Source organism: Pinus tabuliformis, chromosome 1_2 (genome assembly GCF_031772625.1).
Source record: "Pinus tabuliformis cultivar Carrire ecotype Pingquan chromosome 1_2, CPIR1, whole genome shotgun sequence".
Lineage (NCBI taxonomy): Eukaryota > Viridiplantae > Streptophyta > Pinopsida > Pinales > Pinaceae > Pinus > Pinus tabuliformis.
Window position 1 is genome coordinate 971,725,983 of NC_142298.1, and position 16,959 is coordinate 971,742,941.

General features: G+C 39.4%; 1 protein-coding gene across 1 annotated transcript in view; it reads right to left on the minus strand.

Moving 5' to 3' along the window:
- Positions 1–16,959, minus strand: part of LOC149209230 (nuclear pore complex protein NUP93A-like) — a 313,625-nt gene that overhangs the window by 220,911 nt on the left and 75,755 nt on the right. The window contains exon 5 of the mRNA XM_089396318.1: positions 10,616–10,705. Within this exon, the coding sequence (XP_089252444.1) occupies positions 10,616–10,705 (90 nt within the window). The remainder of the gene's footprint in view (positions 1–10,615; positions 10,706–16,959) is intronic.

Consider the following 16,959-nt stretch of genomic DNA (forward strand, 5'->3'; position numbering starts at 1 on the left):
TACAGAAGGCTACAACCTTCTCTTTTCTTCCAGGGACCACGTTTCATAAATTTTCAGACTGGATCCATGAATATCAATCAAACATCAAGTATATTTGCATAACCAAACTCCTTTGTACAAACAAATACTGAATCAACCAATAACTTCTCAGAATGTTGTAACCAGAAAACAGTGCCAGTAACAAAACACCAATTCTGAACCCAAAACACTGCAGCAATAAACAGAAGCAGCTAAAGCATATTTCATGAGATATACGCTACTTCAATATGTGGAGCCTGCGTACATACGCATCTGTATCAAGTCCATCCTGCGTATACGTTGTTTTAAGTTAGCGAACTAGCGTGTATACGCGCCTCTGCTGCGTTGAACACAAAGATACTTCTCTTCAAACCGCCTTAAGATCTTGACCCATCAACAAAACTTATCTTTCTCCTTGCGCTCAGGTTCCTCCTTAATTCAGATCTAGTTATGCACCATAACCCAATGACAGTATTCTAGATCTTGCTCTTCATAAGATATTCAATACTATTTGTTGATACCTTGGCAAATGATCTCCTTCCCTTTTATAGACTTAGGCCTTACTCAAACCATGGTCCAAAACCATAGAGATCCAATACTAGGGACTCAATACCTGGGTTCAACACTTTGGATGCAATACCAAGGACCAAAACCATAGGTTCAAATATGTCGGACTAAATACCATGGACCAACCATAAGTTTTCCCACATGTACGCGCTTTTCTTTGCATGAAAGTGTGTGCATACGTATACGCGCCTTTTGATCGGTACACCTGCGTGTATACGCGATTTTGTTAAGAGGAACTTGCATATACCTCATTTTCTTTCATTCTGAGAGCCTGAACTGTGATCTGCCCTTTGAGTGAGTTGCCATCAAGGACAACACCTGTGCCATAGTGCCAAACCTGTGTCATAATGCCAACAGGATGAGAATGAATCCATTAGAGAATTTAACCGAATATTTAACACGGTGATCCACTTGATCCCCCAAGAATTAAGGCCCCCAAAGGAAGTGAGCCTAGTTGCATACTTCAATGCCCTTACTGAAAAGTTGGCTTTTGATGTCAAAAATTAGGAGCCCACCGACCTTCTTCAAGATCAAACCGTTACCTTTGACCTTGATCAAGCCATGAAAGAAACTTCCATCAATATAGTACAAATCAATGGTCCTGACATTCCTGCAGAATGTGAAGATTCATCACTTTGTGTAGAGAAAACATTGCCCAAAACTAAAAAGGGAAGAAGAAATGGGTACAAGGGAAAACCTCCAAATCAAGCTACCTTGAGCCTTCATCTCAGGTTAGATTTAGATATGCATGAACCATTCTACATAGCCCCATTCTACATAGCCCTAGGTATTAATTGTCACATGTTGAGGAATTGTATTTTGAATTTTGGACGCCCAATCCACATCATGCCCTTAAGTATAATGAGAAAGCCTGGACTTAAATTTTCCAAAGAATGCACCAATAAACTAGTCCTGAATTTTGAAGAAGTTAAGGTACATGGGATAGTGTAAGAGGAAGGAGTGTTTTCCCATACATATCCTGAAAGGGAATCCACCATAAACATAGTCATAGTAGAAATGAATCCAATGTGGGGAATGATCATATCCAAGCAACTGATCAAGGATCTCAAAATGTCCATTGATGATAGTATAGTGTATATCTCCCTATGAGCGAAAGTTCTTATGCATCCTTTCCTAGCCATGAATTTTCTGCCCCCATGGTTGCTTTTTCAGAAAATCTCGATGAAGAACTAAAGGAAGAACATATCGAGAATGAGGAATATAGACTTTTTCAACACCTTAAATTTCGAACCACTGCCCTGAAATTCCTCTTCAAATTTCAAGCCACTGTTCTGCAAACATTGACCTTGGTTTCAGCGTAGTCAAACTGTTTTTCTTCTAAGAAATCGTGCCCTCTGCCAAGAATTTCCTCCACAAAATTTGAACTTGTTATACTAATGCTTTTCCTTAAATTTCACATCAAATTTCTCTGCAACAATTGCTCTGACACTTCCTTGGAAACAGAGCTGAAACACCTCGCATTTTGTGCTTCATGTTGGAAACTCCTGCACTTTTTTGGGTATGCATGCTAGTCTCTCCGCCTGGGAACTTGGCTTGATTGGTGGTCTTTCATAACTGATGTAGGTTCTCTTTGACCAAACAAATCTCTGTTATCACATCCTCTTCTCCTTCTCTCCTACTTGCTCTTCTCTTCCTCAACTCTTGCAGATGAGGAACGAGAGCCTCCTCTTGTAGAAGCTATCCCAGCCTCCTTGCTCTCTCAGCCTCCTTGAGTAGAAGTTATCTCAGCCACCTTGTCTCCTCTCCACTTCTCCAACTCTACACATGAAGAATGAGAACCGTCCTTTGCCTTTTCTCCCTTTTCAGTCTCCTTAATGATGGGAAACCCTATCACTAAGATCAAGCACTGAGATTAGATCTCAAATCTTCTTCTCTTCCTCAACTCTTGTAGATGAGGAACGAGAGCCTCCTCTTGTAGAAGCTATCCCAGCCTCCTTGCTCTCTCAGCCTCCTTGAGTAGAAGTTATCTCAGCCACCTTGTCTCCTTCCCTTTTCTCCAACTCTACACTTGAAGAACGAGAACCCTCCTTTGCCTTTTCTCCCTTTTCAATCTCCTTAATGATGGGAAACCCTATCACTAATATCAAGGGTTGAGATTAGGCTCAGAAGCCCAACAGTCGCATCTATTCAATAATCAACAGTTGTGTATAAATACAGGAGGTCTTTTCCTCATTTGGACACACTCATATCATCACATCTCTCTCTCTCTCTCCTGCGCAGAAAAGAGGCTCTTCTCCTACTGCGCAGAAAGAGACTCTTCTCTCACATGTGTGGAAGGAAGGACGCAGATTTAGGGCTGCAAGTGTAGATCGGAAGCTTGACCAGCGTTGACCATCTTTCTCTCTCTCTAAACTGCACTGTAGGTGGATCTAACTCTCCTCTGAAGGCCGCATTTTTTGGTGGTGGAATCAAGCCGATCCGACAGTCGGTTTGCAAGATATTGTCTGCCCTAGTTTCGCTGATCTAGGGTTTGCTGCTGCTAATGTAAATCAGATTTATGTACTATTTCTCTTTGTTGAATTATTGAAGATAAAAGAAGATTTGATCAAAGGGTTTCCCCATATTGGGGTTTGTCCCTGGCTAGTCGCCACATCTTGTGTCTCTTGTCTTGGCTTGTTTTCTGTCGATCGTTTAATGTTCTATCTGCACTTTACTTTATGTACATGTGATTGTTAATCTGTGGATAATAATAAGAAAGATAAGTAAACTGCTATAAGCATAGAACATACCATAACTTAACATGGTATCAGAGCCGAGGTGAAAACAAAGCCCGAGCAAGAGCAAGAGCAATCACCAAAGAGAAGATTGGCAAGGCTATCCTAAAAGAACTATAGGGTCCTCAACACTCTTACATGCCGAAGACAAGCTCGGTGAGAAAGGTGACTATCAAGGATGTAAGATGTCTATCGATCTAACCTTAGAAGATCAAGGAGTGTTGGACCATGTGAGAGGCAATATTGTTGAGCCTCCATCAAATGCACCCGTTGCTGCCAGGAACAAATGGAAAACCGGCGAAGTCAAAACAAAGAAGATCATCCGGGACTCTATCGACAAGCACTTGGTGGCCTACATCTCCGACCTTAACACCTCCAAGGAAATCTACGATAGACTGGTGAGTTTATTTAAAGTTAATGATGCAAATCAAGTTTTGTTTCTTAGAAATAAGCTGAAGGAAATTAAGAAGGGCAAAGATGAGAGTATGCAAGCATACTTCTTAAGAATCACCGAGATCAGGAACGATCTCCTATCTACTGGGGAGACTATTACTGATAGGGAAATGGCACTCACAACTCTTGGAGGATTACCATCTGAATGGTACGTGTTTAGGACTACTCTTCCGAACAATAATGTAATTCCTGGTTTCGAGGAATTAATGGCTAGATGCATTCAAAGAGAAACAAGGGTAGAAGAGCAAGAAATGCCCATGCCCAAAGGTCCTCCTGCTGCTTTTTCTTCTCATGCTAAGAAAGTGAAATAATTCTGGGACTAAATCAAAAAGAAAGGCTGGACCTAAGGGTGGAAGAAAAGGACGATGTTACATTTGTGATAAAGCAGGTCACTATGCAAGGGAGTGCCCCGATAGAAAGGACTCACATCGGGACGATGATCAAAACCCCTCTCATGGCAATCAAAGGAATGGCAAATCTAATAGCAGAGGTAAAAGGAGTGTTGGAAATCAAGGAAGAGGACAATCATTCAAGAAGGCTAGAAATTCCAGGTATGAATCTAACACCGTTGACAATAAGCAGGATGAATATTATCTACTAGCTGCTCTATCTACCTCTGCTCCTTCAGACTCTATGGGAATTTGGCTCATTAATAGTGGTGCCTCAAGGCACTTCACTGAATACAAAGAAGTTCTCCATAATCTGATAGAGAAAGAGACTATCCTGGAAATTGTCCTTGGCGATAATATGAAATATCCTGTGAAAGGTGTAGGCAATGTCTCTCTTAAATTGGATCAAGGAAATACGATCCACTTACAGGATGTATTATATGTACCTGACCTCAAAAAGAACCTGGTGTCCATCTCAGCAATGGAAGACAAAGGCTACAAGGTGGCTTTCATCAACGGCAAGGTACGTGCATGGAAAAACAATATTAAAGATGCCTTCACTCTTGGGTTTTGAGTTGATTCATCATATCAAGTCAGAGGAAGTCCGCTAGGTGTCATGTCTTGTGACACATCTCAAGCCTTGATCAAGAATCAAAGCACTGATAATGGAACTGAATATGAATCTAATGAGTTTCATGACTTTTGCAAAGAGGCTGGCATTAAGAGGGAGACTACAACACCATATACTCCTAAACAGAATGGTGTGGCGGAAAGGAAGAACCGTACAATTGTGGAAGTTGTCCGTGCCAAGCTCCATGATCAAAGACTTCCGAACTTTCTTCGGGCCAACGCTGCAAACACCACCGTATATGTACAAAACCGATGCCCTCATCAAGCACTGGGTTCCAAGGCTCCTGAAGAAATGTTCACCGGTAAGAAACCTGACGTATCTCATTTTAGAATTTTTGGAAGCCCTGTATATTTTCATTTGCCGAAAGAGAAAAGGAATAAATTGGGTGCATCTAGAAAGAAAGGAATCTTCATGGGCTATGGTGAAAATACTAAGGGCTATAGAATCCATGTAACCGATCAAAGGGAAGTCGTGATTAGTCATGATGTCACCTTTGACGAAGATATGGCTCTCAGCAAGGTGAACAATCTTCCTACAGTGAGGAGCTCTCAAGAAGCTAACACCAGGGAACCGAAAGAAAAAGAGTATGACGAGATATTTGCACCTGTTGCCAGATATACCACCATCCGCTCGATCATAGCCCTTGCGGCTTCACAAGGATGGAAACTACATCAGATGGATGTTAAGACCGCGTTCTTGCATGGTTCGATCAAAGAAGAGGTCTACGTGGAGCAACCCGAAGGATTTGAGATTTATGATCGAAAATCTCATGTATGCAGGTTGAAGAAGGTTCTCTATGGGTTGAAGCAAGCACCCCAAGCATGGTATGAGAGGATCGATAGCTACTTGATGAAGCTGGGATTCACTAGGAGTGAAGCCAATCCTAACCTTTACTTTAAGGTTGAAGATGACAAACCTCTCATACTGGTGTTGTATGTGGATGACCTCTTTCTAACAGGTGCAGACCCTCTCATTCACAGATGTAAGAGGGAGTTGGCTTTTGAATTTGAAATGAAGGACCTAGGACTGACGCACTATTTCATAGGACTTGAAGTCTGGCAAAAGCCAAGGGAAATTTTCACATCTGAAGGAAAATATGTGGTGAAGATATTGGAAAGATTCAATATGGTGGACTGCAAGCCTGTTACTACCCTGATGGAGCCTGACTTTAAAAAGTTAAGTGGTAGTGTTGCTGGACTTATTTTACGAAATGCCACCGTGAATCATCAACTCGTCGTAGCATTAATGTTCTTAGTGAACTCCCGCCCAGATATATGCTTTGCAGTCGACACATTAACTCAACGTATGGTTGAACCTCACCACATACATTGGATCAGTGCCAAGAATCTGTTAAGATATCTTCATGGCACAATTACATATGGGCTGAGATACACTGCCGGAGATGTGAGACTACTTGGATACACTGATGCTGATTGGGCAGGCAGTGTGGTGGATCGTAAGAGCACTTTCAAGTGTTGTTTCTCCTTGGGATCTGCTTCGATATCCTGGATAAGCAGGAAGCAGAAGTCGATGGCTCTGAGCACCACCGAGGCAGAGTATATTGCTACTAGCATGGCCTCCTGTGAGGCAATCTGGTTGTGAAAGCTCTTCAGTGAGCTATTTGGATTTACATTGGATACCACCGTGATCCTATGTGACAACGAGAGTGGGATTCGTTTGTCAGAGAATCCCGTATTTCATGATCGCTCCAAGCATATCGATATCAAGTACCAATATATTCAAGATATGGTGCAGCAGGGAGCTATAAGGCTCCAACATATCGATATAGATGAACAGGTCGCCAACAATCTGACAAAGCCCCTAAGAAAGGTCAAATTTTTTACTTTCCGAGAATGACTTGGTGTCGTTCAGAAACCCTCTAATTAGGGTCCTGTATGATGTATGGAGCTCTTGTAGCTCCGAGGGGGGGGTGTGGGGTACTTCTTGGAGCGACATATGACCACAGGGTAAAAGAATCAAAAATTTCCCTGTAACACCCGATGGTGACTATGTAACAGGATGATTAGTTCTCCTGTGAGGTCTGGATGATGTGTTCTCCATGACGATTATGTAGCAGGATGATTAGTTCTCCTGTGAGGTCTGGATGATGTGCTCTCCATGACGATTGTGTATCAGGATGATTAGTTCTCCTATGAGGCCTGGATGATGTGTTCTCCACGGCGATTGTGGACATGATGATTCGCTCTCCTGGGAAAGGAGGATTCACTCTCCTGTGGACAAGATGATTCGCTCTCTTGTGGGACAGGATGAATCGCTCTCCTATGGACAGGATTGATTAGTTCTCATGTTCAGGCATCCTACCCATGCAGTCTGGGACTCATGGGAAGTACCTCTCATATGATCAATGAGCAAGGAAATGACGATAGAGACCATAGTAGTACTGATGGACGCATCGTTGTATCTACCGTACTCCCTATGTTAGAATGACCTTCATTGATCTCGGACCAGTGGTACATACTCTGAGACTGACTTCGGGTCAGTGGAGGACTGGTCTGGGACCAATAGTAGGAGTGGTACCTACTATGACACTGACTTCGGGTCGGTTGAAACTGGTTTGGGACCAGTGGTACACAATCTGAGACTGACTTTGAGTCAGTGGAGGATGATACTAGTCTGGGACTAGTAGTAGGAGTTGTACCCACTATGACATTGACTTTAGCGTGGTTGAGACTGGTCTAGGACTAGTGGTACACACTCTGAGACTGACTTTGAGTCAGTATGATACATCCTTGATCATTTCTTCTTCTTCATAATTCGGACAAAGCAGAGCAGAGCAGAACAGAGCAGAGCAAAGCAGATCAGAACAGGGCAGAACAGATCAGAGCAGAGCAGAGCAGATCAAAACAGGGCAGAACAACACAAAGCAGAGCAGAGTAAGACAGAACAGAACAGAGCAGGGCAGGCAGGATAGAGCAAAGTAGAGCAGGGGTCAAGCTGTATAGGGCAGTGCATTTGATGGATGAATAATAGCGACTAACAGACGAATTGCAAATGGAGTTCTCCCTAGTTGAGAGGGTGTGTTAAAATTGGCAACCAGGGCCAAACTCCATGTGGGTCATCTTATTCATGACTGATAATATTTTTATTAGATTCCTCTCGTCGAGAGGTGTAGGATTGATCTAAATATCATCCGATTCCGATAAGTATTTATGGAGATATGAATTTATTATGATTATGGAATAATTATCAAGCCGACCAACAACTCATGTAGGCTCAAAAGCCCAACAGTTGCATCTATTCAATCATCAACAGTTGTGTATAAATACAGGAGTCTTTTCCTCATTTGGACACACTCATCTCATCACATCTCTCTCTCTCTCTCATGCGCAAAAAAGAGGCTCTTCTCCTACTGCGCAGAAAGAGACTCTTCTCTCACATGTGTGGAAGGAAGGATGCAGATTTAGGGCTGCAACTGCAGATCGGAAGTTTGACCAGCGTTGACCATCTTTCTCTCTCTCTGAACTGTGTTGTAGGTGGATCTGACTCTCCTCTGAAGGCCGCATTTTTTGGTGGTGGAATCAAGTCGATCCGACGGTCGGTTTGCAAGATATTGTCTGCCCTAGTTTGGCTGATCTAGGGTTTGCCGCTGCTAATGTAAATCAGAGTTCTGTACTATTTCTCTCTGCTGAATTATTGAAAATAAAAGAAGATTTGATCAAAGGGTTTCCCCATATTAGGGTTTGTCCCTGGCTAGCCACCACATCTTGTGTCTCTTGTCTTGGCTTGTTTTATGTCGATTGTTTAATGTTCTATTTGGAAATTACTTTATGTACATGTGATTGTTAATCTGTGGATAATAATAAGAAAGATAAGTAAACCGCTATAAGCATAGAACATACCATAACTTAACAAAAATCATAGGATATTAGTATATCGACTTGCAGATAGTTGGATGTACTCCTGGTGTTATAGAGGCAGCTACGAGGATTGATCCTGGGTCTCCCATAGATTAGGACTGGCAGTTACCGATTCACCATGTGGTTAAAAAAAAAAGGTGCCTCATGTGTTTTCCTAGGCCAAAGGCAAAAAACACTAGGAAACACCTCCTTAGTACCCTTTTTCGCAAAACTACCTCTTAACAAGGAAGGTGTTTCTTATCACTCCCTATGATCCTGTCACCCCAGAAGTCAGTGATCCTTCTGATCACTTTGCACCTCCTGGAGATCCTTAACCCTGCAGTGAACTCCCCTGCTTGGGAACCTGTTGCTCCACATCATCATTCTCCCATTTACCCATATGCACTTTTTGACATCAACAAATATTGTAAAATTTTGATTCATAATATTTTAAATGTTTGATTAAAGGTTTGTGGGGGGTGGGTATTTAGAATAATAACTTTCACTAGTATCAGTGTCATAATATTCGTGTAATATTATATTTATACATGTGAACAATGATATTCATGTAATATTATATTTATACATGTGAACAATGTAATGTGATGTTAGATATTGCACGGTTGGCTGACCTAACTACCTACGAGAACCAAAAGTTTATACCATCAGATATATCCAGTGTTACATGAGGAAACATTCCCAAGGGTGGGATGTGTACTCCTCACAATAACCACACAAGAGAACTTTATTGAGGACATTTCCCTATGTACCCCTTTTAAAGAGATCCCAAGAAACTCAGGTGGGGATGTTGCCCAAAAGAAAGGGACTTCTAGGCACTCCTCTTGAAAAGCCTTCACCATACATCTAAAAAATGCAAAAAAAAATAATATTATAAACTGCACACATTAATTGGTCTACCCTCTAAATTCAATTTGCAACTTATAGAAGCAAATAAAAACAAACCACATTCTTTTTTCATTTTTATTTCATTAAGAGAGCATTGAAGCGAGATCTTTTAGAGTCAAAGCATGAATTCTAAGAGTATTTTGATTATATTCTACAGTATGTCTATTCTGGCTTTAAAAGGATAATCCAGGTTCCTTGGTCCAGCTGACCTCCAGCTTTTTCGAGAGCCCGTCTGATGAAAACTTGATGCTGCTAATGAAAATTTATTGATCAACAAACGAACTAAAGTATCTAATTGAGATATTAATATACAACTTAAGCGCAATGTGAAATGTCCTAAAATCAACTTCAAGAAAGAGAACATTATAATAAAACCTTATTACAATTCCAATCACAAGAGTTGGTACTTCGGTCAATGAACTTACCAAAACGCACATTGCTTTGTACAAAAGAGACACTTTGTTTATGTTCCAAAGAATCACAGTTCTAATACAACCTCTTATCGAAGATGTACATGGAAACATAATAAGAAAAGCCTTACTCAAGCATCTTACCAAATTTTATTTGCAATAAATGTCAACTGAGGATTGATAGATGCTTCTACAGCACAAGTATTCCTCTACACTTCAATGATTTTTTGTTTTGTTTCTCTTGTGCTTAAAGGGCTAAGCATTAATGGACGAGAGAGAATCTAACAATACTAACCTAATATCCATAATTTATATTAATAAATATTATTAAATCATCTCTCTTAGGTAATGTATATAAAACAGTCTACTAGTTGGCATACTATTCCTTTTATTCTTTACATGTATGCCCATAGAGTATATATGCTTATGGTATACTACGAGTACAATATGATACATCACAATGCTTGATCTTAAAGTAAAACTAATGGTTGACTTCAAAAGTAGTATCAAAGATAAAGTTCAATATCAAATAAGGAAAAAAAATTAAAACAAACTAATCGATTCAACGTAGAAATCTAACAAACTGTAATAAACATTCATAAAGAATTTTGTATTCTAACCACATTAATAAGGAATATTTTATTCCAACCTCTAGAACTTGCAACATATAGTCATCAAAAGAACGCAAATTATCCCTTTGTGCTTCCTGTACTGCTGACAGCATTGCCATTTCATGAACCTAATAAAACAAACCAAGGTAGGTTGTCATGATACTAGGAAAATGTAAGGCTAGGAATCCTTACAAGATGAAAAAGTATATCAAAAAGCCACAATAGCAGGCTCAATGTGAACTATCATAACCAAATGGGAAAATACAAGAAAAAAACCAAGGCTGTTTTACAGTTTATCAATGATATGATTCCATGGTATACAAAGAGGTCATGGTTAACAATTATTTTTATTTTCATTTAATTTTGGAAAAAATTAATAATAAAAAAGTAAAACGAAATGAATCACTTACCAATATTTTGTACGAGAATACAACAATGAAAAACCATGAAGACAAAATAAACGTAGTACTATTTTACAAGCATGATAGTCACTGCAATGCACATCATTTCATAAAGAGCATCAAATATATCATCATCTAAAACTAAGAAAGGGTAATCATCAAGCAATTGTTTTTTGTTCAATTTCACAAATCGATTTCTATAAATAAGAATAGTGGCATATGACATGTCCATCTAGATACTACCTCCAAGTTGTGTTGCCCACTTCCTTCACAAGAGCATTCCCCACCCTTGGAGAAATTCAATGACCAAGACATCCATGACAAGGATTGGCCTGGATAAACTGTCAAACAAACCTTTGGACCCTTGATCAATCCACATATACCTCAACCCTTTTTGAGTGCATTACATAAACACTTGTGTAAGGTCTAGTCACATGAAGGCCTAACTGCAACATAACCGCCAATGCCTTATAGATTATCTAGAATAAATTATACATGCTCCTTCTAGGCGTCCATCCATCCGCTTTACTGGAACTTTTGCTAGAACTCAAGCTCCTTAAGGGCCTCAACTATCCAAGGACAACACAGTGTACAACATTTTTAGTGTTGAAAATGGAATTTCTCCTATGCATTTAGCCCCTCATGGCGGAACCTTGTACTCTACAACTCTTCAAATCTTATAATAGAATTGAATGGGACTTCATCCTTAATACGTTGGATTCACTCGGATTTCACTATGTGATCATTGATATATGGAGACATCATTACTGTTAACCTTTGCAAGACTTATGTGCATGGTGTGTAATTAGATTCTAGTGTCGCAAGGTGTTGTAGCATTCTATCCATTAGGTGTGCCTATTGGTGCCATATATCTATGTGATTATAATTGATACTCTCCAAAGAAAGCCTCCTTTTTTCCCCATATGCAAAGGAAAACCAAAGGTATCTACTTACCAAATGATAACCAACTCATTAATGTCCACATTACAATTAACTCGGCTCTAACACTTGAATTGGCCCACCAATTTGTGTAGGGCACTATGTTAGATTTTTGCTTGAGTTTTCAATCTTGGGAGTTTTTTTCCTTAGCTAATTATTTGTGTTTCTCAACACTAAATAATTGGTCAAGTTTTTCACCGACATATCCCCCAAATCTAGAGTGAGACTTGATGGTAAAGTCTTAGGTGAGTCTTATGTTGAAATATGTAACTAGGTTCAGTATTCATAATGACATATGTAATCATGATTTTATATATCTAATGAAAAGAGAAAAATTAATTTTTTGTTGTTGTTCTTGAGGCATGGGTTTCATGCTCAAGGGAAATTTAGTTTTAGGTCAAGCACCCATTGAGTGCTTCAAGGTCAATTGAGTCATTGTCATATATTGAAGACCCATTTGGGCATGTTACATATTGTAAAGGAAAATTTTATTTAAGTCAAACTAGAATCAAACACCCTCCATGACCTTGTCATGGTGCAAACAACAAGTCGGCCTTCAAAAGAGCAAGTAGGCCTATCTAGAAGGACAAGTCGGCCTTATTGAGGACTCAAGGAAGCCTATATATAGGAGCACTTAGCCTCATTCAAGGAGGCATTCATTCAAGCATCATCAAGCTTGATAAAAGAAAGAAGAGGTGACCTAAAAGACAGTGAAGGAAGAGAAAAGATCTAGAAGGAAAAATTTGAAGTTTGAAGTATGTTTAGGGCTGAAATTCCTCACTCGTGCAAAGAAGTTTCGGTATCGTTTGTTGCAGCAGAAGTCAAATTATTGCAGTCACTTAAGGAGGCCGAAAACAAGTGAAAGACAAGCCATCTTACAAGCTAAGTTGCAAAAGAAGAAGCCTTTGTCCAAGTGAAGAAGAGAGAAGGGTTAAATTTGTGTCTTTCTCCCACACGTGCAGAAACTAGGGTTTCTGCAGTAACTGAAAATTGCATGGCCGAAAAAGAGGTCGAAGGAAAAGCTGCAACTACTAGAAAGCAAGTTTGACTGAAGTTGACTTTGTTAAAGAAAAGCTCATGAAGGAGAGGCACAGACTTGGTCTTGGATGGGTCTTGGTCAACGATCATAGGTCTTGGAATTCGTCGATTGAAGTTCTATAAGAAGAGAAGAATTCTTATGGGTTTTCCTCTCAAGTGGAGAGGTTTTGTCCATGGTTGATTGCCTATATCTTGTGTCCTCTTGTCTTATTGTTTGGTAGTTGTTTGATGATAAGAACACGATAATAATCAAGTTGAAGAAGAAACTAATCAAGATACGTAAAAAGATATCACAAGCAATTATCAAGAAATAGAAATCACCTAACTTGCTGCCTCCAAATTTCTCAACATGGTATCAAATCTAAGGTGACAAGACGAGGAAACGAAACTTGTATGAGGACCATCAAAAGGAACACTGAGAAAGATCAAGGTATCAAAGAAGACATCAAGAAGAGATACACAAGGACCCCATCTCCAAGAAAGAAGGATTACACATTGAAGCATCTTGAAGTTTCTACATCCAAGGTAAGCAAGAAGAAGCTCTGCCATCATCATCAAGCAATCAAGGTGATCTCCCTCTTCTTGAGTCAAGGATCACTATCGAAGCATACTCGAAGGAAGACATCTTCATCAAGAAGGCATCTATTATCAACATCATCAAGAAAGGCATCAAGTTGAAGATTTCACCATCTAGGAGTATCTTCACATGGCAAGTATCTTTAAATCTATGTTTGAATCTATGAAAATGACTTCATTTTGCAAGGAGACTAACAAATTGGTTGGGTCATCAAACTTTCTTGCATGGAAGAAGATGACAGATTTGATCCTCACAGAAAATGAAGTCGTTGGAAGCTCAAGCTCTAGCTCTAGAAAAGTATATGAAAGGGGAAATAAGGGCTCAAATTATCCTTATAGAATCCATCAAGGATCCCCTCATACCTTATGTATCAAAGTTGGAGACATCAAAAGAAATCTATGAGAAATTAGTAGAATTGTTCTCTGTAAGCACCGTTGGAGAAGTCATATCTTTCAGAACCGAGCTATATAAGATGAAGATATCAAAGCAAGAAGGGATAGCCTCATACTCTATGAGGGTATCACAAATAAGACACCAACTGCAAGAGTTGGGGGAAATAATGTCCGACAACTCAATGCACTACCTGATGAATGGGGCAACTTTGTATCAAGCATCTATGGAAAGAATGAAGCTACCCCAGTCAGTGAACTCTAGTCATTATGTAAGCTTGAAGAAACTAGGTTGAAGGCAAAAAGCGATGTAGGACCAAGCGAACAAGTTCAGGCATTTGTTGCCATGGCTAAGAGAAAAGAAAAGTTTGGGAAGTTTGGTCCTCAAAAAAGAAGAAGATCGATATGTTAAAGTCGAATGCTATGGTTGTCATGAATATGGGCACTACAAGAGAAATTGTCCTAAACTCAAGAAGGGCAACAAGAAAATAAAAGAAAGAATTGAAGCCCATATCACTGAAGAAGTAGAAGAACCTGATGAGAAGAAATCCAAGAAAGAGGGGATAGATCTTGAATCTTCACTATTAAGGTCTCTATAGCAAGAAGTAGGAGGTGAAAATATCTCTACCATGGTCAAAGATTGCTATCAGAATAAGAAGCATTGCAAATATGATAAGATGCATCACATTAGGAGATGGCATCATATTAGAAACATACAATTAAAGCAAAAGCTCATGACATCATTAAAGAATCTTGAAAGGATAGTTGAAGTAGAAGTCTAAATGAATGTAGCAGTCATCATAGAAAGGAAGTAGCTCTTGGTAGCCTCATTGAAAACATAAGTAGTATGCATGAAGAAAGTCATCTAGTGGGATAGAAGATAGAAAGAACTCATCATACATCATCATCATTAGAAAGGAGAATTTGCAAAATGAGGATATTTAAAGATCCTTTGTTACAAACTTCATTAGAAGGTTCACCTCTATTTGGAAGAAGCGTCTCGTTGAGATCCATTGTTTAGAAGGATGATGGTGTGGTGACAAAGGAGTGCAGCATGTCAAGATGGATGAAGTATTTTTAAGCAAGGAAAGGAAGTTGTTGAAGGAAGTCTAGATGACCAAAAGGAGAAAAGAGGTATGTATATATTTGATAGACTAAGTCATGTCATCATATAGTTGCAGAAAGCATGGGTAAAATCTCTACCTCATGAGCACAGTTGAAGAAAAGCGATCTCTTCCCTTGGAAAGATGCAAGAAGGCATGGTTCACGTACTGACAAGTTGAAAATTGAAATCAACATAACATGTTGTGGTTGAAAAAGATGAAGGAAGCATGGATGGAAGATCCTAGAGAGCAGTTCATGAAGCAAGAAAGAAGAGATCGTGAAAGATGCAACTATTGTCACATAAGAGAAGGAAATCAACATCCGATGACTAGAAGAATTGGCTATGATATCTCCATAGAAAGGATATGAAGACTTTGATAAAGTCTGTAAAGAAAAAAGAGCCTTGAGATTGAAAACCTTGGAGATAAATTTATGAATGTGTAGGATGTTGATGTTGCAAGAAGCAGACGTCATGATGAAAGCTCATCACAAAAGGTCACTTTGATTTTATGTTCATCTTTTATTTTTGAACAACATTTGGATGTGTTGATACAGGGCTACCGAAAGAGGGTTGTAAATGTCACCTACAACTAGCACTCATCTGGTTGAATGGAAGATCCTGAAGGAAACATGACTTGAAAGAGATAGTTGTATGAAGACAAGTCAAATGTGGACTGGAAGATCACTTTCTTATGAAAAGAAGGATGACATGGCTATTGGTTCAATCCTATGGTTCAATGAAGGAAAGTGATGGATGGTTGATGCCCTAAGAAGAGCTAGAAGATTAAGGCTCCATAATGAAGAAGATGAATTTCATGACATCGAAAAGAGGAGCTCTACCAACAGCTAATAGTACCATGATCTCCACCAAAGAGCTACTATTGAACAAGTCACTACTTAGGAGCAGTGTTGCGAACATCGCGGTCGAGGGGAAAAAATCGAGAAAAAACCATAAAATCGGGAATAAATCGGAAAATATAAAATATTCATTTTTTTTTTCAATTTTTTTTAATATCTAAAGCATCTACAACATTAAATAAATACATTGACACGTAAATAAGATAAAACTAATATATAAGATGTGTAATATCATTTCTAGTGTTGCATCACACATAACAGTGAATCATGTCCTGAATAGTAAGTCAGGACTCCTAAGTCCCAACTCAGCCTCAAAATATCAACAAAAAATATAATAATGTATCTCATATAATGAGTCATAATGTCATATACAATCAAAATGAACCAAATAATTAATACAAATGATTTTTGCTGCCCCTCTTGCAAGAAAATACAATAGCTTTCCCTTTCCCTCTAGATGTAGATGTTGGTGGAGTTGGCAATGGACTCTGTTGTGCTCTAGAAGCTGAAGAACTAGAAGCTACAGGAGGTAGACCATGTCCTCTACTGGTGGCAAGGGTAGCCTGGGTAGGTGGTGTCACCTCCTCCTCCCGTTACTCTTTCTCCTCCTCCTCTGCCCCCTCTACGCCTTCCACTACCTCTTGCTCTAACCAATCATCGACAGACTCCATGAGAGGCCTCTCAGCCTCAACCCTCCATGCAACAGTGGTGTCAATCACGTCCAATGAGATGGACTCCATATCAGGTGTCCTCTCAAGTTTCCTCACCCACAATTGAAGATTGTAGTAGACGTAGACCATGTCATTAAGTCGTTGGGACTCCAACTTGTACAAAGATCATAAAATAATAATTATAAAAAAATATTATTTAATGAATTCAAAAAATTAATTGGAAATTTGGAATATTTTACGTTTTAAGTTTAACCTATTGCGCTTCTTGTGTATTTTTTCAAATACACTTTAGTTGCGCTCGCATCCTGAGGAGCTACATCTTTGGCTGAGTATTGGAATAGCAAACTTTCGTAGATGGGTACTCTGGCACCATAGCTTCTCCACCATGCATCTACAACAAAATTA